Source organism: Mustela lutreola, chromosome 7, assembly GCF_030435805.1.
Source record: "Mustela lutreola isolate mMusLut2 chromosome 7, mMusLut2.pri, whole genome shotgun sequence".
Lineage (NCBI taxonomy): Eukaryota > Metazoa > Chordata > Mammalia > Carnivora > Mustelidae > Mustela > Mustela lutreola.
This window is the reverse complement of record NC_081296.1, coordinates 90,769,167-90,793,559: the sequence shown is the minus strand read 5'-3', so window position 1 is coordinate 90,793,559 and position 24,393 is coordinate 90,769,167. Positions and strand designations below refer to the sequence as shown.

At 35.4% G+C, this 24,393-nt stretch overlaps 1 protein-coding gene across 2 annotated transcripts in view; it reads left to right on the top strand.

Annotated features, from left to right (window-relative positions):
- Positions 1-24,393, top strand: part of BAZ1A (bromodomain adjacent to zinc finger domain 1A) — a 92,978-nt gene that overhangs the window by 50,639 nt on the left and 17,946 nt on the right. Inside the window, exons 6-19 of one of the 2 annotated variants that reach the window (XM_059181894.1) lie at positions 111-245; positions 1,025-1,124; positions 2,083-2,249; positions 4,529-4,624; positions 5,289-5,427; positions 6,735-6,881; positions 11,765-11,860; positions 11,989-12,213; positions 13,366-13,531; positions 13,790-13,903; positions 16,863-16,987; positions 20,542-21,138; positions 22,953-23,116; positions 23,830-23,984. In XM_059181894.1, coding sequence (XP_059037877.1) covers positions 111-245; positions 1,025-1,124; positions 2,083-2,249; positions 4,529-4,624; positions 5,289-5,427; positions 6,735-6,881; positions 11,765-11,860; positions 11,989-12,213; positions 13,366-13,531; positions 13,790-13,903; positions 16,863-16,987; positions 20,542-21,138; positions 22,953-23,116; positions 23,830-23,984 — 2,426 coding nt within the window. The remainder of the gene's footprint in view (positions 1-110; positions 246-1,024; positions 1,125-2,082; positions 2,250-4,528; positions 4,625-5,288; positions 5,428-6,734; positions 6,882-11,764; positions 11,861-11,988; positions 12,214-13,365; positions 13,532-13,789; positions 13,904-16,862; positions 16,988-20,541; positions 21,139-22,952; positions 23,117-23,829; positions 23,985-24,393) is intronic. The other variant, XM_059181893.1, reaches the window with a different exon arrangement.

Below are 24,393 nucleotides of genomic sequence, written 5' to 3'. Positions count from 1 at the left end.
TGACCTAGTCTTTAATAGCAGTCATACGAAATTTTAGACATTTTAAATCTATATATGGTTTCCTAATGGTGTTATTACTGTACCCTGTGTCTTTTTTTTTTTTAATGAAGGCGTCATCTCTTGCAACATATAAAATAGCAGAACAAGATTTTTCTTACTTCTTCCCTGATGATCCACCCACATTTATATTTAGTCCTACTAACAGAAGAAGAGGGAGACCTCCCAAACGAGTATCTATTAGTCAGGTAAGTAGAGAATGAATGAAAACTACATTGTAGCTCTTAATAAAACTGTTTAAAATCAAGAATGGTCATTGGCTCCCTTTGGCTCACTTTGGCTCCCCTCCTGCACATAGCCTTAATAAGGGGCACATTCCTTTGTATACAATGTATGTACTATATGTTGATAACTACTTAGCAATGAGACTTGTAGCAGTTTCAAGTGTGAATTAGACATAACTTTAATGCCAAGGGGATTTTATACCAAAGTGGAAGCAAGCATATAAGCAGTTACTGAAATGTAAAGCAGCAGAAATACAGAGATAAATTATGGGACTGAAACATGAAGAGCATATAAAAGATAAAAGATAATAAAAAATCATACTAAGTAGGTTACAGACCATTATTCTCCCAAGAAGTACAGTAAAAAGAAATCTTCTGACATTGACTATAGACATACGCCTCTTTCACATTTGATGTTTACACCATTTTGTTTATAGGGTACCATGGAAAAAAATTATTTTCTAATGCATATTTTTAAGGCTTTTCTTGTAAATCACTGGTTGTTTTTCTTGGGACATTTTTGTACTAATTTGTAGAGCTATAGAACTAACTCAAATTCTCTCTGTTACTGAATAAAGTTATTAAAAGTTCAGTTATGCTTAGAATAAAATATTATTATAGTAAGATGAGAGTTTAACTTGATGAGAGTTTAAAATTTTTATTACTGTTAGAACAAGGCCAGACCATTAATTTGTAAAAGTTTTGGTGGTCTACAACTTTAGTTTCTTGGTTTGTTTTTTTAGGAGGACAGCGTTGCTAATAAACAGACTATTGCAGGTTATAGGAACAAAGCTACTAAAGAAAGAGACAAACTTTTGAAACAAGAAGAAATGAAGTCACTGGGTGAGTTTAACATTCTCTCCAAAAACTGTTTGTATAGGAAAGAATATTTCTCTGTGCTTGGTGGGGGGTGTTTCTGATATGGCATATTTCTTTTATTTGGGTTTTTTTTTTTTAAGCCTCGGTATCTATATCTTTATCAGATATCTGTAGATTTTTATCTACAGTATCTGTAGTTTTTTATGATAAAAATCCCCCTCAGGTATTTGTAGATTTTTATGATAAATGAGACCTGTGTTCATCTCTTAAAACAGTATCTCAAGGTATCTACTGTTAAACCAACCTAATGCTAGATTACGCACATGTTAGAGTTTCTATGGCTTACAGACTCTTTGGGGCCATTTGCTTGATTCACGCAGCTTTATAAAACATTGCATTCCACAATTGACTATACATATGAATCATTTGGGAATCTTAATGAAGATTCTAAGTTAGTAGGTCTGGGTGGGAGAAGAGAGTCTGCATTTCTTTTCTTTTTTTTTTTTTTTAAGATTTTATTTTATTTATCAGAGGGAGGGGTAGAGAGCAAGCACAGGCAGACAGAATGGCAGGCAGAGGCAGAGGGAGAAGCAGGCTCCCTGCAGAGCAAGGAGCCCGATGTGGGACTCCATCCCAGGACGCTGGGATCATGACCTGAGCCGAAGGCAGCTGCTTAACCAGCTGAGCCACCCAGGCGTCCCGAGAGTCTGCATTTCTAACAGGGGGATATTTTGCTCCTGATCTTAGGACCACACTTGGAGTAGTAACAGGGCTTTGAAAGGCAGGTACAGATTTGTTCCAGTGCAGTAGTTTGTCTTAAACCCAGCCAACTTGCTTTCCCATTTTAATCACCTGCTGGCTCCCTCCAGCAATTTACAACCCTCGTGAGTCTCTACTGATCACATTTATTTTAGGGATTATTTTGTTACTTTAAAAAATGTTTTCTGTCTGTGAATAGTTCTAACTTTGACCTTCTCCACAGCTTTTGAAAAGGCTAAATTAAAAAGAGAAAAAGCAGATGCCCTAGAAGCAAAGAAAAAAGAAAAGGAAGATAAAGAGAAGAAGAAGGAAGAATTAAAGAAAATTGTTGAAGAGGAGAGACTGAAGAAAAAAGAGGAAAAAGAGAGACTTAAAATAGAAAGAGAAAAGGTATTCATTCAAGTATATTAGCTATGCTCTCTATATAATAAGTATTGGGTTTTACATACTTAAATTCATGGTTAATTTTCAAATGCCTTTACACTTTGATTCATATTTCTAGTCGTGCATAGACTGCTGATAAACAGTTATTGCTTTATCTCTCTTTTGCTTTGGAAAATTTAATAATTAAAAAAAATTTAATAATTTAAGGTTCAACGTGTGTGTGTGTGTGTGTGTGTACACATACCTGTCTTTATACCCCAAAGCCTCTTAAAAACGATTCTGAAGTTGATTTTCTTCATTATTTAGACTTCTAAATTTAGGGAAGATGATATGCATAAAACTTGTAAAATCTGTAATTGAAAAAATACAATAAAATCTACAAATAATAAGAATTATTAGTGTTCTTATTCTCCTTGAAGGAAAAAGTATCTGTAAAAATGGGTTTTTCAGCATATCTTTTATTACAGTCTTTAGTGGTAGATATTTCTTAGAGAATTCTGTAGGTAGCTTCCTCCAGAGTCAGGAAGTGTCCTTGGTTTTCCCAGATATTCGCAAGCAGCCCTAGCTGATCCTGTTACACCCTGTGCTCGTTTAAATTGCCTGTAGTTTCTTGAACTATTTCAAATAGGCCATTGGACTGGGGCTGGAAGTCTCTAATACATATACACTCCAGAAAATGTAGAGGACAAGAAAACTACTTGTAACCTACATGTGTTAACATTTAGAGATAGCAATTTTTTAAAGATTTTATTTATTTATTTGAAAAGGAGAGAGAGCACTAACAGGAAGAGCAGAGAGAGAGAGAGAGAATCTCAAGCAGACTCCCTGCTGAGTGTGGAACCCAACACAGGCCTTGTTCCCAGAACCCTGTGATCATGACCTGAGCCCCAACTGAGTCAGATGATTAACCAGATGCACCACCCAGGTGCCCTTAAATATAGCATTTTTTTAGCACTTCAGTTTATATTTAATCTTAATTCTGGGCCTTAAAAAAAGAAATGCAGGATTTATAATTTTGTAATTTTTTTTGTTTTAACATTATTGAAATATCCCTTCGTGTTATTTTTTCCTCTTTTTTTTAACTTTATTTTATTTTTTCAGTGTTCCGAGATTCATTGTTTATGCATCACACCCAGTGCTCCATGCAATCCCTTCATGTTATTAAGTAAACTAAGTAAGGTGGGATTTTTAGTGACTGCATAATAGTTAATCAAATAGATACAAGTAAAGTACTTTATAATTTTTTGCTCATAAATGATGATACCCTGTTCAAATTTATGAATAAAAGTTTTTAATGTTTTTAGATGATATACCTGGATAAATTTTTAGGAAGTAGAATAATAGGTCAAAGGCTAAGAACATTTTTTAAAATGTACATAGGTATGTGTTTGCTAAATGTGCTTATTTTCACTCTTAACAGTGAATAAGAATACCCATCTTATTACATGCTACAAGAATTATTTGGGGCAGGGAGGGGAAGACTTACTATAGCAGAATTAGTTCTGTAACTATCTTTTTATGTTGAAAATTTGATAAGTGCCCATCTGTTACCTCCAGGGGTCCTAAATTTCAAAGGAAGAGAATAATATTAACATATGTTAAATATTTATTGGAAAGTAATTATAAATTGTAATCAATTTAAAATATTTCCTTTACACTCTGCATTATTGGAGACTTTTTAGGGTCATTATTTATCTTCCAGTGTCAAATACAAGAACCAAGAAATAAGTGTATTTATCAAAAGACCAAGAGAGCAAGAGAAGTGGTCTGGATGGAAAGAAAAAGAAACCTACCAACTGTGTTCTGATAATACTGCTTTTACTTCCTGGTCCCTCTATCCTTAGGCTGCTAGACTTAAATGAATCTTGAAAATAACAACTATACTAGAAATACGGGAGGAGGTTTTATTTTAGGTACTCTAATAATTTGTTCATTACTTTGTCAGGATTTAATTGATTTGAAATGGAAGAGCCCCTGTAGGCAGTGTCAGATTGCACTAGTATTTATCCACAGGCTACTATGTATGAGACCTTTCCATCTTTTTAGCAGTTGTGTTAGACAGGCATTGTATCAGTAGTTCTAAATCAGTAGTTCTAAAACTTGAGCATGCATCAAAATCACTGGAAGGACTTACTAAAACATCAACTCCTGGGTCTCAAACCAAGTTCCTTGTTCAGTAGGTCCGGGTTAGGGCCCAAATATTTGTAGTTCTTATAAGTTCCCAGGTGATGCTGATGCTGTCTTACAAAATTCTTATAAAAAATTTTATTAACCTTTTGTTTTAGGAAAGAGAAAAATTACGGGAAGAAAAGCGAAAATATATGGAATACTTAAAACAGTGGAGTAAACCTAGAGAAGATATGGAATGTGATGATCTTAAGGTATAAGTATATTATGTGACGTTTCACACCTATGTTCTACATGCCTTATGTGGCTTTGCTAATTAAATTTTTCTTTCTTTTTAACAGCGGGATCATATTGAACTGAGAGGAAATAGTCAATTAAGCAGATGCTATAGGTAGAGTCCCAAAGCAGCACTGTTAGTGTTTTATAACAGACTTCAAAAATGATTCTCATTCTGCAGACATAATTTGTCATTTGTATAGTTGTTAATAATCCAGTATTATCATGCATCTCAGTTTGTAAGGAACCAATTCCACGTTCAGTAGATGGTGGATTACTTCTATTCCATATCCTAAGAAGATCCTGAATTGAGGATAATATTGATGTAGCTAATAATGCCTTGATCTCAGAATCTAGGTTAAAAGTCTCTCTTAACTAGAAAATGTAGTCAGAAGTACACATCAGCTCAAAGTTGTTCTTAGCTTGATTTTTAAAAAGTCACTAATGACTGTAATTACTAAAGCTGGAATAAGGCCAAGACATCTATAATTTTTAAAGTTCCAAAGGTGATTGTGATAAACATCCAGGGTTATGAACCACTAGTCTACCTGAAATCTTATTCAGCAAAGAGTATATATCTACCTTTTACAGTTTTCTCCACTATATAACTCAAACAGTTACATAAATTGTTTAATCTTTCAGGAACTTCCAGAACCAACTCCAGTGAAGACTAGACTACCTCCTGAAATCTTTGGTGATGCTCTGATGGTTCTGGAGTTTCTTAATGCTTTTGGGGAACTTTTTGATCTTCAAGATGAGTTTCCTGAGGGAGTAACCTTAGGCAAGTGCTATTGCTGTGTTAATAGTTCACCCTAATATTAGTGGTTTAAAATAAAAAATTAATATATCTCAGAGTTCTGTAGAGTCACTGGACCTCTCTGTCCACCCGTTTCTTGGAATCTCTCATGTGGTAACAGGAAGTGGGCTGGGTCTGGAGTCATCTGAAGGCTTACCTGACTGCATGTTCAAGATGGCTTCCTCCCACATAGGCCTGGTGCCTCAGTGCTCGTCCATGAACATCCCACTCCATCAGGGTAGCCTTTACTTGTAATGTGGCAGCTAAGGGCTCCAAGAAGGAAGAGGACAGAAACTGCCAGCCTTCTTTAAGGCTAGGGTTGGAACTGGCAAGCCTTATTTCTGTCATATTCCATTGGTCAGGCCTGCTGGGATTTAAGGGAGTGAAGGAATAGTGAATAGTGAAGGAATCCTTCTTGACATTGTCATGGTTTGCATAAGTGCAGGGAAGGAAGGAATTGACATCAGCTGTATTTAGAGACAAGTTACTGCCTCCCTTAATTTGTCATTCTATATTGACTCTGTACTTGTACTTTGTACAAACATTGTACTTACAAACAATGTAAGAACTACATTAATTGAGAAGGGCTTTGGGTCTCATTTTGGATTTTTAATTGTTAAGTAGCAAAATAACTTTCTTAAAATCAAAATAAAGACCCTCAAAGACACAGTTATGATGCTACTGTTATTTTAATAAAAGTGTATTCTTCAGGAGGGCTTTCATTTCACATTCTCTCAGTTTCTCTATGAACTTGGTGAGGCATGAATCATTGTGCCTTGCAGATCAAGAAGGTCTAAACAATGCTCATTTAGGTAAGATAAATTAGATAACATTTATGACTTGGATACAATATTAAGATTATTCCTGATACTAATGATTACCTCTCCTCTGCACTACTTTGTTAACAGTAATGTCTCACATAGCTCTTGAGAACAGTGGGGCAACAATAACAAATCTTTGAGTTGTTATTCAAATTAGAATAAAATGATAATTTTTAATATGTGCCTTAATTTGTACCTGAAATTTAAACTTAAAATGAAATATGGTATTGATCTGCTGAGGCTAATTTGACTTTCCTGAATGTAGTGATTTTGGCTTATGATTTTATTGTATTTTATTATAATCATTATAAATTGTTTTTTGATTTGACCTTGGATAATATTCTACTTTGATAAATGGACACTTAAAATAATTACATAGGCTGTTTGATTAAAATGTTTATTATTCCAATGGAGTTGTTTTTTCAGTACATGAACAGAACTTTAAATTCATTTTAAACATTTTATTCACAGAAGTGTTAGAGGAAGCTCTTGTAGGAAATGACAGTGAAGGCCCACTATGTGAATTGCTTTTTTTCTTCCTGACTGCCATCTTCCAGGCGATAGCTGAAGAAGAAGAGGAAGTAGCCAAAGAGCAAATAACGGATGCTGACACCAAAGGTCAGAATTCAGTATTATTGCTGATTGATAGTAGCTTTGTAGCTTTGGAACTGATCTTTGAAGGTTAACTTAAAATTAACCTCGCTTTTACAGTTATAAAATATAACTGTTCAAGTCTCCCAGTTCTGGAATCATATATGAACAATACATTATCAGTTGTTTTATAAAAACTTTGTTTTAATGCATCCTGTTATAAAAACTTTGTTTAATGCATCCGATGACCTTAAAATATCTACCCTCCCCCACAATCTATCTTCCTTTTTATTCTTTTAGATTTCACTTGTGATTTAGGAGCATTATAGATGTCACTGACCAGTATCTAGTTCCAAGAGATTCTGCTAAATGGCACTGATTCTTTTTTTTTTTTTTTTTTTTTTTTGCCCCCACCTAAGGAAATACTTTAATAATTGTTACCAGTACTTAAATTGAAAATACTCTGCTGATTTCATTTCAGATGTGATAGTTTGTAGATCAGAGTTAAGTAAAATTTAATTTTTTTATTTTACCAACAGTTTGACCTAGAAATTTTGCTATTTAAATTCTATGCACTTAAATATCTAAAGTCAGTATGTGGTACATATTAACATGGGATTAATTCTTGAAGAAACCCTTTTTATTTTTAAAATAGAGTGTGTTCTCTATTTTGTTTAGGACTTACCTTAATCAGAGGAATTGTTAAGCATGTATAAAAAGAGATCGATTTGGCTTCCTGAATTATACTCTCCGTGAACCTTGTCACATGAGAGATAAATGGAAGAAGCCTTATTAGAAGCCTTATTAAACAATACTTCAATGTATTGCATAAAAATTCACAATAAGAAATAACTTTTGGGAGACATTTTGTTAGCATTCTCAATACAAAAAGATGGGACATTCTTGCATTCAGATAGTATTGTTGACCTCAGATAATGTGAGCTTATTTTTTTATGCCTGGGCCCTAAAGCAACAGGATTATAATAACTACGCATCTCATGTTGGTTTTCTTTTTATTTTACAGCCTGAGTTCAAACTAAATATATTCTCTAGCTTGAGTGCTAAGCACCATAGTAGGTCCCTTATCAAGGTCATTTTAATAGTGTTGTCCCATTTGTCATCAGATGACTTAGTCCATAAAATGAGACTCTACTAAAGGGAAGATAGAAAAGAAAACAATTTATAAAAGTCTAAATATTTTCTAAGATAACAAGTACCAGCACTAAAGATGAATTATCTAAGATGGAAAATGTGGCAAATAGCCATTAGATTGTCTTAATGACCAATAACATTACAGGGTGATCAAATTCTGACCTTAACATAATTTCTGACCTTAAATTTGTATTTAATACAGGATTTGAAGCGGGTGAATTTTGTAGTTTTGTACAGATGACAAAAAATGGGGTGACAAGGAAATTATATTGGAAAAATCAGCTAGTTTAAAGAAAATATATGCAACTATTGGTGTTTGTATTGCCATTGTATTTTCCTTTCATGATTGGTTTGATCTGTAATTTTTATAGCTCTAATCCTATAGAGGACTAATCTATACATGCTAATGCAAGATCTACCTTTAAATGAGTATTGGTCATTAAATAAAGGTTTTAATGCTCCTTTTGAAGTTATTTATTTAAGTATTAGGGGAAAAAATGCTTTGGAGTTTTTCCAATCTTTACTTCCCTGTCCTGTCGACTACAATTTACATAGTTATTTCAGTTATAGTAAGGACCCTAGGCTATTCCCCCAGGTTATTTTACCTATGTTCTCCTATCTCCATTACAAAAAAGCTTCCCCACAGTTCTTTCTGAAAGAAAGTGACATAAGACACTATATATACTTTATTTCATTTAATGGTCATACCATCCTTATGGTATAGATAGGTATAATACATCAGTAGGTTGTTAATAATTATTTTCTGCCATTACTGAAAAAAAACTTAGGACTTAAGAAGTTTAATTAACTTGCCCATAGACATATGGCTAATAAGAAAGTGATGGGATACAGATTCAGGCAGCCTACTTGGGAGCCTCATACTGGCTATGCTATATTGCCTCATAATATGGCAAAGATTTTGAAAACTGGGATATTTGTTTCCCTAGCATTGCCTATAAAATTATCCATCTTTTTTTATATCAAATCTTGGAAATTTTGACCAACAATTTTTTACATCTTACATTAAAAATTTTAGTTCCGGGGCACCTGGGTGGCTCAATGGGTTAAAGCCTCTGCCTTCGGCTCCGGTCATGGTCCTGGGGTCCTGGGATCGAGCCCCGCATCGGGCTCTCTGCTCAGCAGGGAGCCTGCTTCTCCCTCTCTCTCTGCCTGCCTCTCTGCCTACTTGTGATCTGTCTGTCAAATAAATAAATAAAATCTTTAAAAAGAAAAAAAGAAAGAAAAAAAAAGAAATACCAACCCTCCCTACCCCCAGCCCAAAATCCAAGTATAACTTTTGACTCCCCCAAAATAACTGTTAGCAGCCTACTGTTGACTGGCAGCCTTACTGATAATATAAACAGTTAAATAGCACATATTTTGTATGTTTTTATGTATTATAGGCTATATTCTTACAATAAAGTATGTTAGAGAAAAGAAGATGTTATAGAGAATACACATTTACAGTACTATATTGTAAAAAAAAAAAAAGAGAGAGAGAGAACCTACTTATAGGGACACCTGTGTGGCTCAGTCAGTTAAGCCTCCAACTCTTGGTTTCAGCTCAGGTCATGATCTTAGGGTCATGAGATCAAGACCCCCATCATGCTCGCGCTGAGCATGGAGTCTCCCTTGAGATTCTTTCTCCCTCTCCCTCTGCCCCTCCCCCTGCTTGCTCTCTAAATTTCTCTCTCTTTCTCTTAAATAAATAAGTACCTAAAAAGTCTTTTTTAAAAGATCTACTTATACATGGTCCCACATGCTGTTCAAGGGCAACTATATTCTCTTGGTATGATGTACCCAAGTGACTGTCTCTAAGCAAATCCTAGAGTAACAATACACTTTCTTGAGAGTCCTATTTGGTAGATAATTGAGTTAAATAATACATATTTTGAGGCACCTGGGTGGCTCAGTTGGTTAAGTGTCTGCCTTCGGCTCAGGTCATGATCCCAGGATCCTGGGATCAAGCTCCACATCAGGCTCCCTGCTCAGTGGGGAGCCTGCTTCTCCCTTTGCCTCTGCCTAATGCTACTGCTCATGTTCTCTTTCCCTCCCTTCCCCTCCTCTGACAAATAAATAAATAAAATTTTTTGTAAAAAAACACATATTTTAACATGCTAGTTTACAATTAAACAATTAAAAGTAAACTGTCATTTTGTTGGTTGTCCATTTCCTAAGGCCTTTATAACTTTGTCCTAGGAAGTTAAAAGTTACTACAGATAAAATAGGTTGAATGTGGTGATTGCTGCAAAGGAAGAGGGCCAGTCCACTTTTACAGTTCTGTAACTAAGACTATTGCTAATTTTAGAGTGCCTATTAATTTTCTTCGGCTTTCCATGTAAAGTGAAAATTGAAGAAGTTTTAGCTCTAGTATTTCCCTGGTAAGAAGGAAGAGAATGTCTGTCATTTGGACTGGATTCATGGCCTGGGAGGAAAAACTTCTGCACATATGCAATGTTCAGTCAGATAACTTCTCCTGTGTAGTAGTGTTTATGCTTTAGCTGCCATGAAATTGTCAATGATTGTAATCAGACATGATCCCAGAGCTGCTTTTTTCCTTTTAGTAAAGGACAGTAGTTCTGTTCTCTGAGGTTCATTTTGTCAGCTTGTGAACTTTCGGAAGGGGAACATAGTAGGAGGCTAAGGAACCACAGATGGAGTTTTGCCCAGCGATTTTCCAGCTCTAATCCATGGAGTACTGTGAGTTGTACAGGGATTCCTGGGGGCCCCTGCAGGAGAGTTGGAAAGATGTCTGGTCAGGGTTATCATCTCCATACCCCACTGAACAAGGGAACTTTTATCTCTTTTGTTTGGATGCCTAAGACGTAGTTGGAAGAATTTAAAAACTGCTGATCGAGACCCACCCCTTTAAGAAGAAGGAAGCCAATTAAGTGATTTGTCTGAAGGCTGCACATCTAGAAACTAGGGGACTGGCAGTGCTGAGCCTAGAATATGTATTATCCGACTCAGTCTGAAGTTATCCCCACCATTCTGTGATATAACAACAGGTTTTCTCGTAAGCTTAAAGTTTTTTCATGGTTGACACTTTAATCTTTTTTTATCATCTATGTATTATAATTAGGAATAATTGCTTATGCTAATGCTTTATACAATTTGTGTCAGTAGATTTACTCTGTAGTCATGTTTGTAAGCCAGGCATGACTTTCAGAATTAAAGCAGTTTACTTAGAAAATGCAGGGAACTCTTCCTGTTGTGTCTTAGATTGGAGAGTTTTCAAAGTAGAAACAGGAACCTTAAATGAAGAGGATAAATCAGTGGTTAAGAGACAGAAGTTCTACCTTAAAGTTGTTTTAGTTCTTTTTCTGTGCTGGTTTTGTGATTATAACCCATACGTTATGATTCGATCTTAAAAAATTTATATAAGATTGGGGATCTTCAAAGAGATTCTGATTTTCAAAGTAGACTTTTCTAAAGTTATATTGAGCAAAGAGATTTGTTTTTAAAAGTGCACTGTACCATTTTGGGGGGAATGTATACGTGCTTCTTGTAACTTGGTAACTTGGAATTGTCTTCTGTGTTAACTAAGGAAATAAGAGTGTGCAGTACGTGTCTCGGGATTTCTAGTTGAAGGTGGACACTAGGCAGCATGTGAATGATGCTTGTTGTACCTAGCGTTGGTTCTTTTGAGGTTCCGCATGTTAAGCTGTTTGCTGTTTCTTTCATCATTTTAGAAAGGCATTATTCCCAAAGATTCCAGTTTTGATTTTCACTAGAATAAAGTATTTATTTCCTTAAAGATTTAACAGAGGCTTTGGATGAAGATGCAGACCCCACAAAATCTGCACTGTCTGCAGTTGCATCTCTGGCAGCTGCGTGGCCGCAGTTGCACCAGGGTATGTGTGGGTTTTATTTTTTTTTGTTGTTTGGCTTTTTATTTTTAATTTTATAAAGGTACATTTTACATTGCTGAGGGTTTATTGCTGATATTCTAAATGACAACTTCGTCTTTTAACAACTATAGGCTGCAGTTTGAAAAGCTTGGATCTTGATAGCTGCACTCTCTCTGAAATCCTCAGACTGCACATCTTAGCTTCAGGTGCTGATGTAACGTCAGCAAATGCAAAGTATAGATATCAGAAGCGAGGAGGATTTGATGCTACAGACGACGCCTGTATGGAGCTGCGTTTGAGCAACCCCAGTCTCGTGAAGAAACTGGCAAGCACTTCAGTGTATGATTTGACACCAGGTAAGCTTTGCAAGTTGGAATCGGTATAATCTGCCCACTTCCTCCCCTCCTCTTTCTCTTTAGCCTAGAAAACTAGGTCCTGCTGAGAAATTTCAGATAGCCGTTTTAAAAGAGAAGGAGAACCATCCTTAAAAAAAATTGTTGGAAGGGGCGCCTGGGTGGCTCAGTGAGTTAAGCCTCTGCCTTTGGCTCAGGTCATGATCTCAGGGTCCTGGATTGAGCCCTGCATCGGGCTCCCTCCTTAGCAGGAAGCCTGCTTTCCCGTACCCCTCTGCCTGCCTCTCTGCCTAACTGTGCTCTATCAAATAAATAAATAAAATCTTTAAAAAAAAAAAAAATTGTTGGAATACAAAGAGTGACCCTGGTGGAGACTACTCTTGATATTCATATCAGCTGTTTCTGATGTTCTTTTCTTTTTCATGTAGGTTTTCTGTTACTTTAAAAATTTGTGGTTAATCTACTAAATTTAGAAGGATAAGTAAGAATTAGCCAGAACTTTTATTTGTCAGTATATCAGAAATTTAAGCTGTAGCTGCTAAATTCTAACATTTGCTTGAACAGTGTTTGAGGTATGAGAAAGGGTATATAAAATTAAGATGAAGTTACTTTTCACTTCCTTTTTTGGATAAAAAATTACAATGCACAAATACATAGAGTTTAATTTAATATACTTATTTAAGAGAACATATAATAAAGATATAATAAATATAATAAAAGTAGAGTGCCTTCATTCCTAACATTCACATAGTTATTATACTTTGTAGTAGTGTTTTTGTGCAGTATTTTCAGAGTACCGATTTGCCTGTCGCCCTTTTTTAATTCACATGGTAATAATTTAGTTTTTAAATTGAACTTCCTATGTGAGCCTAAATATTAAAACTTGAAAAAAATTCTTTGTCATTAGAAAGTTTTTTATGTCTGTTTAATTGGTCTATATGGTAATTATTTGTATTTGAAATACCTTGTATGTCATGTATCTGTTAATTTGGATTCAGAGGTGCTTTTTCTGAAAACATGCCATTGGCATGTTTGGTCCAGAGACTTTTTTCTATTCTTTATTAAGCTTTTTCACATTGAGCCACAAATTAAGATTTCTCAAACAATTCCTTTTTGCCATTGATGATACAGAAGTTATTTACCCACTTTTGACAGGAGAAAAAATGAAGATACTTCATGCTCTCTGTGGGAAACTACTGACCCTAGTTTCTACTAGGGATTTCATTGAAGATTATGTTGATATATTACGACAGGCAAAGCAGGAGTTCCGGGAGTTAAAAGCAGAACAACATCGGAAAGAGAGGGAAGAAGCAGCTGCTAGGTAAAAGATAATTATAGTTAGTTGTGCTAATGAAGGCTGTTTATTTCTTTGCATCTAAAATGATATTTCACGTTGAACTGTAATGCGATACTGGCTCACACTGATGTTCGATGGCTTAACTGTTATAAATGAATTACTACACGGTAATTTGTGATAACATTTAGAGCACTTCTATAATTTTATGATTAAAACAATATGCTGAAAGTTAAAAGTTTATCTCCCATCAAATAGACTATAATATTTTATGTTAACTTTCAGAATTCGTAAAAGGAAGGAAGAAAAACTGAAGGAACAAGAACAAAAAATGAAAGAGAAACAAGAGAAACTGAAGGAAGATGAGCTGAGAAACTCAGCTGCAGATACATCTGTTGGGTATGGTTTGAATTACAGTGCTCACTGGGCTTTACATAAAGAATAAAAATCAGCACCTTAACCTCTAAAATGCTTTTCAGAAGTTCTAAAAACAAGTTTTCTAGTTTTTTGTTTATAGGTACATAATAATTATACCAGTGGACCTATGAAATTTACATATATATATATACAGTTCTCAAGTATACATGTGTTATGTTAAAAAATACTTTCAGGGAATCTAGAATTGATTTTCTCATAAAATTAATGTTGTAAATGATAATTGCCCAGAAAGCCTTCAATAGGCTATTTTTAACCAGTAGTACATTTCTAGCATTAATAGTGGCAACTCCCTCACTCCACCACAACTACCACCACCATCACAGTTGTACAGTGTATTTCCCAAAGTTCCTCTGACTTTATTGAGGAACAGGGATGAAATTGGAGGTTTTAGTAGATGGTACAGGGAGAAGGTAGAAGCACCTTAAGTAATTTAGTGACTTAAGTACTCTTGGCATTTGAAAATATTTGGGACAAAAATTGGCTATGAAGACAAGTGGGAATTTTTGCATATTGTAGAGGGCAAACTCTGTTCAAATTTTGCAAAAATAATTTTTTTATGAAATCTGCAAAGGAAGGTTTTAAAATCTCAGTATTCTGAAATTCGTATATTGACTCTTAGTTAAACATGCACATAAAAATGCCTATTAGTCTTAGAGTCATAGATCAAAAACTTGTAACAGCTGTATTTTATATGCACATCAACAGTACTTTAAGAAATGGAATTTGGATACTTTGGAAAAGTTCATCTGATACCTAAAGCACAAGCAGTCAAAGAAAAAAAAAAATAGATAATTGGGTTTCTTCAAAATTAAAAACTTTTGTGCTTCAACGAACACTGTCAAGAAAGTAAAAAGACAACACAGTGAATGGGAAAAAATATTTGCAAATCATGTATCTAATAACGGTTTAATATCCAGTATATATAACAATTCCTATAAGTCAACAATAAAAGAACAACCCAATTAAAAAATGGGTAAAGGATTTTAATAGGCATCTCTCCAAAGAAAATAGATATACAAGAAGCATTGAAAAGACATTCAGCATCACTAGTCATTAGGGAAATGCACATTGAAATCACAATGAGATACTACTTCACATTCCCTAGGATGGCTGTAATCCAGTTAAGAGACTATAAGAAGTACTGGTGAGAATGTGGAGAAATTGGAACTCTCTTGCACTGCGGGTAGAGATATAAAATGGTGCAGCTGCTTTGGATAAATTTGGCAGTGTCTCAGACAGTTGAACCATTTGCTACCGTATGACCCAGCAGTTTCACTCCTAGGTGTATACTGAAGAGAATTAAGAGCAAATGTTCACGCATAAATGTATATACAAAAGTTCACAGCATCATTATTCTTAATAGCCAAAGAAGTAATAACCCAAATGTCCAACAGTTGATGAATGGATAAATAAAACGTTGTATTTCTTTGGTGCTATACCCATACAGCCCAATGTTGTTCAGCAATAAAAAGAAATAGAATTCTCATATATGCTACAGTGTGGATAAACTTTGAAAACATTATGCTGATTAAAAGAAGTTAGTTACAAAAGGCCATGTGTTGTATGATTCCATTTATATAAAAAGTCCAGAATGGGCAAATCTACAGCAAAAAGTAAATGAGTGGTTTCCAAGGAAGTAGGGAAGAGGAAATGGAAAGTGACTACTAATGGCTACTACAGAGGTTTTCTTTGGGATAATGAAACTGTTCTGGAATTAGATAGGGGTAATGACTGCACAACCTTGTGAATATACTAAAAACCACTGAATTTGTACACTTTAAAATGGTAATTTTAGGATATGTGAGTTACAACTCAATATTCTTTTTGTATTTTATAAACCTTTTCAGGTTCTATTTAAATATAATTGACTTCTAACATTGTACTAATCATTTTGGGTATATAACATAATGATGTGATATATGCATATGTTGTGAAATAATTACTACAATAAGTTTGGTTACTCTTCATTACCTCCTGTAGTTAAAGATTTTTTCCTTGTAATCTTTTCATTTTGGAAAAAAAGGAAAATAAGCATATTATAGATTCTACCATTTCTTTCTTTTTTTTTTTTTAAATCCTCATCTAGCCTCACTCATTTATATTATCTCTCTGGCTCCTAAACATATTAGAGTTTGCAAACCTCTGGATAAAGAACATAAGTGGTGGAGCTTATTTCAAGGTGCATACAGTTTTAGTTTTAATTTGGACAGTGTAGTGGATTAGATGAAACATCTGATGTGTTCATTCAGCCTACTCTTCTCTACTATTTGTCTATTTTCTACTCAGCAAACCATCACCTCCCAGCCAAGCTACCTGGGCTGTTACAGTGGCGTCTTGTCTCCCCCCATCTACTTTCTCTCCCAGATCATCTTCCACATAGCAACCAAAGTGCTTTCCAATCCTATCATTTCCCTTTTCTAAACTCTTCTACTTTTTATCCCCATTGCTTTTTAAGTAATGCCCTACAAAGCCTTTTGTATGTATGATCTAACCCTACCTTTTTCTCATCCATATCTTGGATTACTTCTTTTTGTTTTATATTTTTCTCAAAATGATAAGCTCCTTCCTTTTCTCTTCAGTTCAGAGCCTTTGCATGTTACCCCCTCTTCTAGCAGATTTCTTCTTACCTGCCACCTTACCCCTCCCTAGTCTCTCTAGTCTCAAAGTTTAAATGTCACTTTTTTCTTGATCCTTGAAAAGCTTTCATAGCAACTTGAATTTCTCATTTTTAATACTTATTACATGTTTTAATTTTTTAATTGTGTTATTATCTGTTATCTCTCTGAGAATATAAACTCTATGTCATTTTGTCCACTACTTCCTAAACATAATGGCTAGCACTTCATAGGCAGGCAATAAATATCTCATGAATAGAATTATATGTTCATTAATGAAAATAATCTTTGTTTTTTTCCTTAAGAGAGGAAGAAAGGGAAGATTTTGATACTAGCACTGAGAGCAAAGAAATAGAGCAAAAGGAACTTGATCAAGACACAGTCACTGAAGATGAAGATGACCCAGGATCACATAAAAGAGGCAGAAGAGGTAATAGAGAAGTTTCTTGGGGGCTTGCTTGCTTGTTTTTAATTTATAAGGAACTTTATAATTTAGCTATCCTGAAATATGTATGAGATTACTTCATTTGTAATTCCAAGGTGTATTTGCTTTTTAAATGCCCGCCTCATAGCTGTGGTAAGTTTTTTAAATGGTGACCGTTTTCTTAAATGGTTTTAGAAGTTACATTCAGTCTTTATTTTCATGTCATTTATACTTGAGGGAGGAGCGACAATATTCATATTGTTTTAATAGGTCAGTTTCTCATAACTTCAACTTTTGGGGGCGCCTGGGTGGCTCAGTGGGTTAAGCCGCTGCCTTTGGCTCAGGTCATGATCTCGGGGTCCTGGGATCGAGTCCCGCATCAGGCTCTCTGCTCAGCAGGGAGCCTGCTTCCTCCTCTCTCTCTCTCTGCCTGCCTCTCTGCCTACTTTGTGATCTCTCTCTCTCTCTGTCAAATAAATAAATAAATAATCTTTAAAAAAAAATTAAAATAAAAAATAACTTCAACTTTTGGTTAGCAAATTTTGTGGAGTTTTTGTATTTACTATTTTATACTAGGCCAAATAGAAATTTTTATTCTACAGCATACTCAGCGTGCATTAGGTGCCATTTAGCTGCTAGAAATACAAAGGTCAGGAATGCTTATAATTGGTACCATATGGCTGAGAATGAAAATCAGCTACCTTAGAATAATTGCATGAATTGCTCGATCAAAGGGAATATATTTTTTAAAAGTTGTTGATACAAATTACTTCTGAGGATCTTTAACCATCTTCATTTGACAACTATTGAAGATTTTTAACTTTATTCTGTGCCTATAATTTCATATCTTTTTTCTACTTTATTTGCTAAGTAGTTATTATAAGTAGACAAAAAATTTATATCATTGAGGCTACATTTTCTGATTATAATGCAATTGATTTAGAAATCCAAACCAAAAGGCCTCATTTGATTCATTTTAAGACACACTGCTAAATAATAGGTCAAAGTAGAAACCATAAATGGAAACTAGAAAATATTTAATACTAATCTATACTAAAAAAAACTAATCAGTATTGTTCACTAACACTTGTTGGATACTCCCTCTGCTTAGAGGAAAATTTCTAGTTTTATTACATATTGGGAAAGAAGAAAGGCAAATTGAGCTAGTCATTCATTTAAGAAGTTAGAGGTAGAAAACAGAATAATCCCTCCAGATGAAAGGAAACAAAAGGTACAAGTAGAAATTAATGGGAAATAATAGAAGAGAATAGCAAAGCCAAAAATTTGTTCTTTGGAAAAAATACAAACTAGACAAATCTTTCTTGAAACTGATTTGGGAGGGGTGTTCACATAAGGTGAAGACTCAAAAGGGAAGCAATGTAACTACAGATTAAGTAGAAATTTAAAGATAAGGGGATAGCATATATAGTTTTATATAGATATATAGCATATATAAGTTTTATCCTTACTTTGAAAGTGGAGGCAAAAAATAAACAAAATCCTAGAAAATACACATTATAAAAATGGATTCATGAGAAAATGTATAATGTGTATGGTCCTAAATCATTAAATCTTGAATCAGTGTTAAAAAATCTTTATAGAGGGGTGCCTGGGTGGCTCAGTGGGTTAACGCTTCTGCCTTCAGCTTGGGTCATGATCCCAGGGTCCTGGGATCGAGTCCCACATAGGGCTCTCTGCTCAGCGGGTGGGTGGGTTGGGGGGCTGCTTCCCTCTCTCTCTCTGTCTGCCTCTCTGCCTACTTGTGATCTCTTCCTGTCAAATAAATAAATAAATAAAAATCTTTTTTAAAAAAAAAAAAAAGCCTTTCTAGAGGGGCGCCTGGGTGGCTCTGTCTGCTAAGTTTCCAACTCTTGGTTTTGGCTCACGTCATGAGATTTAGCCCTGCGTTGGGCTCCTCTGCACATTGGTCGTGGAGCCTGCTTTCTCCCTCTCTCCCTCTGCCCATTCCCTGATCTGCCCCCCAACCATTCTCTCTCTGAATAAAATAAATCTTCCTATAGCAGAAACTTTAGTCCTAGACAACTTTATAGGTGAATTTTCCCAAATTTTCAAGATTTTATTTACTTATTTATTTATTCATGAGAGCCAGAGAGAGAGGCAGAGGGAGAAGCAAGCAGGCTTCCCTGCAGAGCAGGGAACCCGATGCAGGACTTGATCCCAGGACGCTGCTATCATGACCTGAGTCTAAGACAGCTAATGGACTAAGACATCCAGGCACCCTAATTTTCCCAAATTTTAAAGCAGCAGATAGTTCTAATCTTATACAGACCCTTTCAAACAAAAGAGATAGAAGAAATGATTCCCTGACCATCTATGCAATCTGACAGTGATTGAAACAGGAGAAGTTTACTTCAACACGCCACACAAGGCCAGGTAGGCCTCCAGGAATCCAGGCTCTTCCTGCCTTGTTCATACTGCCATCCTTACGGTTTTGCTGCCATCCTCCTGTTCCAAAATGATTTATCCCAGAGGTTACATATAACGCTCTACTTCCATCTCTGATCAGAAGTTTCTCATAGCTATACCTCCCGGGGAGACATTTCCTTTTGGGAAATGCCCTACTTTTGAATTGCTAGGTACCCAACTAAGCATTAGGGGTTCTGTTACTTTAAATCAGTGGTTAGTAAACTAGCCGATTGGCCAAATCTGCCCTGCCAGTTTTTATATAATCTAACTAAACTGGTTTTGACATCTTTAAATTTTTAAATAGTTGGGGGAAAAGAATGATATTTTATAATATGAAAATGATATGAAATTTGGATTTCAGTGACCATAGTTTTAATTGAACCCAGCCACGGTTGTTCATTTACATATGGTCTATGGCTCTTTCATGCCTATAGTGGCGCAATTGAGCAGCTGTGACAGAAACCATATGGCCCACAAAGCCTAAAAATATTTACTAGCCAGCCCGTTATAATAGTTAGTTTGCGTACTCCTGCCTTAGAGAAAGGACCAAACGTATGTTGCAGTGTTGCCTCACTCTCTGGTATAGAGATTGCAGTTTAAAGTGTGTCCCTCATATTTATTGTACCAGTTTCTTATCAGCATAGCATATTAGTCTGTTCAGGCTGCCATAATAAAAAAAAAAACAAAAAACAAAACAAACGCCGACTAGGTGGCTTAAACAACAGAAATGTATTTTTTCACAGTTCTGGAGGCTGGAAGTGAAAGATCAAGGTACCAGCAGGGTTGATTTCTGGTGAGGTGTCTTCCGGCTCGCTATAACCCTTTCTCACTGTGTCCTCACACAACCTCTCTTCTGTGCCCACAAGTAAACAGAATGAGCATTCTGGTCTCTTTCTCTTCTTAAAAGAATACGAGTCCTGAATTAGGGTCCCACTCTTTGAACTCACTTGACCTTAAAATCTCCTCAAGGGCCCTGTCTCCCAATATGTCACACTGGGGTTTAGGATTTCAACCTATGAATTTTGGGGGCATTCAGTTTGGTCCATAATACTTAGTAACTTGGGATATTTTTGGATATTTTTCTGATGAAAATTTAAAATATGATGGGTGATGGTCAAATGTTTAAACCATAGGGAAAAGGCGACAAAATGGATTTAAAGAATTTATAAGACAAGAAGAAGTCAGCTGTGTAACAAGAGAGCCTCTTACTGCTGATGAGGAAGAAGCTTTAAAACAGGAACATCAACGGAAAGAGAAAGAGCTCTTGGAAAAAATCCAAAGTGCCATAGCATGTACCAATATCTTTCCCTTGGGCCGAGACCGCATGTATAGGCGATATTGGATTTTCCCTTCTATTCCTGGATTATTTATTGAAGAGGATTATTCCGGTCTCACTGAAGACATGCTGTTGCCTAGACCTTCATCATTTCAGAATAGTGTACAGTCTCAAGATCCTCAGGTATCCACTAAAACTGGAGAGTCTTTGATGTCTGAATCTACCTCCAACATTGACCAGGGTCCATGTGATGATTCTGTGCAGCTGCCAAAACCAGTGCATAAGCCAAATCGGTGGTGCTTTTACAGTTCTTGTGAACAACTAGACCAGCTCATTGAAGCTCTTAATTCTAGAGGACATAGAGAAAGTGCCTTAAAAGAAACTTTGTTGCAAGAGAAGAGCAGAATATGTGCCCAGCTAGCCCATTTTTCTGAAGAGAAATTTCATTTTTCAGGTAAATTTTCATTGAAAACTGTTTCTTTCTTTCTCCCCATAATCTCCGGTTCAGGTTTAAACATCTGTCAAAGTCTTGGAGCTATATTTAAAACACCTCCTCTTTCGCTTGGACCGTGCTCTCAGTTTTCAAGTTAGAGAATATTTACCAGTTAGAGGAACAAGGTTCTCTAGATTTATTTCACTGGGTTCCATTTGGATTATGAGGAAAGGCAGTGCACAAAGATCCATACTCTTCCTGATCTCATTCTCTGATCAGTAGACCCAATAACCAAGGCACTAAGGATAACCTTATTTTAGGCATTTGATAGGATAGTGAGAGTGCGGTCACTGAGGGTTTTCGCTAAGGGTTTAGGGACAGGTTCCCTTAGTGATCACTTCTTTGGAGATTGGCTGCAAGGGCAGATCAGGCAGCAGCAGCTCCTATATGATGGCCGGTTCATTAATAACAGATACGAGAAAGCAGTAAGGCATTTTCGGGTATAAGTTTTCATTATTTCATTATAAACGAGATTCTCTAGGTAAAGAACTCTTAAATTTAGGGACATATTGTCATGACTACTTTAGTTCTCTTGGGAGGGAGACAAACCATAAGTGACTCTTAATCTCACAAAACAAACTGAGGGTTGCTGGGGGGAGGGGGGTTGGGAGATGGGGTGGGGTTATGGACATTGGGGAGGGTATGTGCTTTGGTGAGTGCTGTGAAGTGTGTAAACCTGGCGATTCACAGACCTGTACCCTTGGGGATAAAAATATATGTGTATAAAAAATTAAAAAAATTTAAAAAAAAGTATAGATCACAATTCTTTAACAGCGTTATTGAGTTAAGTTCATACACCATACAATTCACACATTTGGAGTGTACAGTTCAGTGGTTTTCATTATATACAGATGTGCAGCCATCAAACAATTGTAGAACATTTTTATCACCTCAAAAAGAAACCCCAAATTTGTTTTCTGTCTCTGTAAATTTCCTTGTCTGAACATTCTGTATGAATGTGATCATATAGTACATGGTCTTTTGTGACATTCACTTAGCATAATGTTTTCAAGGTGCATCCAAGTTGCAGCACATGTCAGTACTTCATACCTTTTTATAACCAAATAATGCTCCATTCTATAAATATATAACACATTTTATTTAACCATATGTTAGTTGATGGATATTATTGCTTTTGTTTCCATATCTTGGCAGTTATGAATAATGCTGCTGTCAACATTTATGTACAGGTGTTTGTCTCAACATAAGTTTTCATTTCTCTTGGGTGTATATCTAAGAGTGAAATTACTGGGTCATATGATAATTCTGCATAATCACTTGAATGGCCATACTGTTCTCCAAAGCAACTGCACCATTCTGTATTCCTGCCAGTAGTGTCTGAGGGTTAGAATTTTTCCACGTCCTTGACAACACTTGTTATTGATGATTTTTAGATTCCAGCCATTTTAGAGGTATGGAGTGGTACTTTATTTTGGTTTTTATGTGAATTTTCCTAAAGACTCATAATGTCGAGCATCCTTTCATGGTCTTATTGACTGTTTGTATGTCTTCCTTAAAAGTCTATTCATATTCATTCATTGCCTGTTCTTATAGGAATGTCTTTTTATTGAGTTGTAAGAGTTCTTCAGATATTCTAGACATGAATTCCTTATCAGATACTTGATGTGCAAACATTTCCACTACCCCCTATTTTTTGCACTTGAGGATTTATTAAGTGTTTTTATATCAGTTATCTCACTATCATAGCCATCACATTGGGGACATTATATTTTTTAGTAAGAAAATCATAATAAAGGTATTGATAACTATTTCAGACAAACCTCAAACTGATAGCAAACCAACCTATAGTCGGGGAAGGTCTTCCACTGCATATGATTCAGCTCAGATGTCCGCAGAAAGACAGCTTGAATTGAGGCTGAGAGATTTTCTTTTGGATATTGAAGACAGAATCTACCAAGGAACATTAGGAGCAATCAAGGTTTGTACCTGTTCCCATTTTTGGTTTACCTAATTACCAAAGTTTTGGTCATATTTGTTTATTTATTTGGTATAGGCAAGGCATGTGTGTTTTGAATAAATACATGGGAGTGCTATATTTTTTTGTGAAAATTAAGTTTGTCCCCTGTATCAAAATACTTATATATGGGTAGAGATCTTCCTTAAACATACTCTATGGCTATCTGCTTTCTTAAACAGAATTTATAGAATGTAATTGACCTTTTTAATACTAATTTTTAGTATTTTTTAAGTATCTGTTTTATGGTATTTTCATCCGAGATATTAAAATGTATAAGGATATTTTCTTCTTCCTTGACTAGCTCCTGCCTGCTCTGCTGAGTCTGGTTTGTTTATTGGTTTCTTTGTTACCTTTTTAAAATCTGTAAGTAATTCATGCTTGATATGTGTGTTCTGTTCATTCCTTTGCTATCATCTGTCACTTTTTTGCTACTCTCAGGTGACCAATCTTAGAATTGTTTATGATTTCCCTATATAAAGAGTGAGGTGCTAAAACTTCCATCTATGAATGATACGTATTTCATTTTGGCCACTTAGTAACCGTTTTAGATCCCTTTTTGATTTACAATCTGTTCTAGAATATTCATGAATTTTTCATATGTACATTGAATCTCATACTTCTTAGGAACCACATATGCCATTTTTCCAGGTTGGTAAATTTGGGTTTTGTTACAGGTTACAGATCGACACATCTGGAGATCAGCATTAGAGAGTGGACGGTATGAGCTGTTAAGTGAGGAAAACAAGGAAAATGGGATCATTAAGACTGTGAATGAAGACGTAGAAGAGATGGAAATTGATGAGCAAGCGAAGGTCATAGTAAAAGACAGGTACAAAGGGATATTTCTAAAGTAACGGTCTCATTTCCTTGCCACTTCAGTTATGTGGTTCTTTTCAGTAAATGTTTCTTTCTCTTTAAAAAATTGTTTTAAAAATCTTACCATGTGGACTTTTAATATTTGTAACCACTGAAATGAACATTTTCCTCAACCTCAGGCTCTCTTTTACTTTACTTTGTGCTAATGCAGCCAAAAGACAGCTAGTTAAGATAATGGTAATTTCTCAAGTTCAAAAAAGAAAAATCTTTGAACTTAAGGTTTTAAAGTAACTTTATTCTATCCATTTTCTTTTCTGTAGGATAATAGTAAATTGTGGTAGGCTTAAATATTTTATGAATTATTAATCAGAAACTGTGTCTTTATAGCGATAGATACTTTTACTTTCAGAATTATTTTTGCG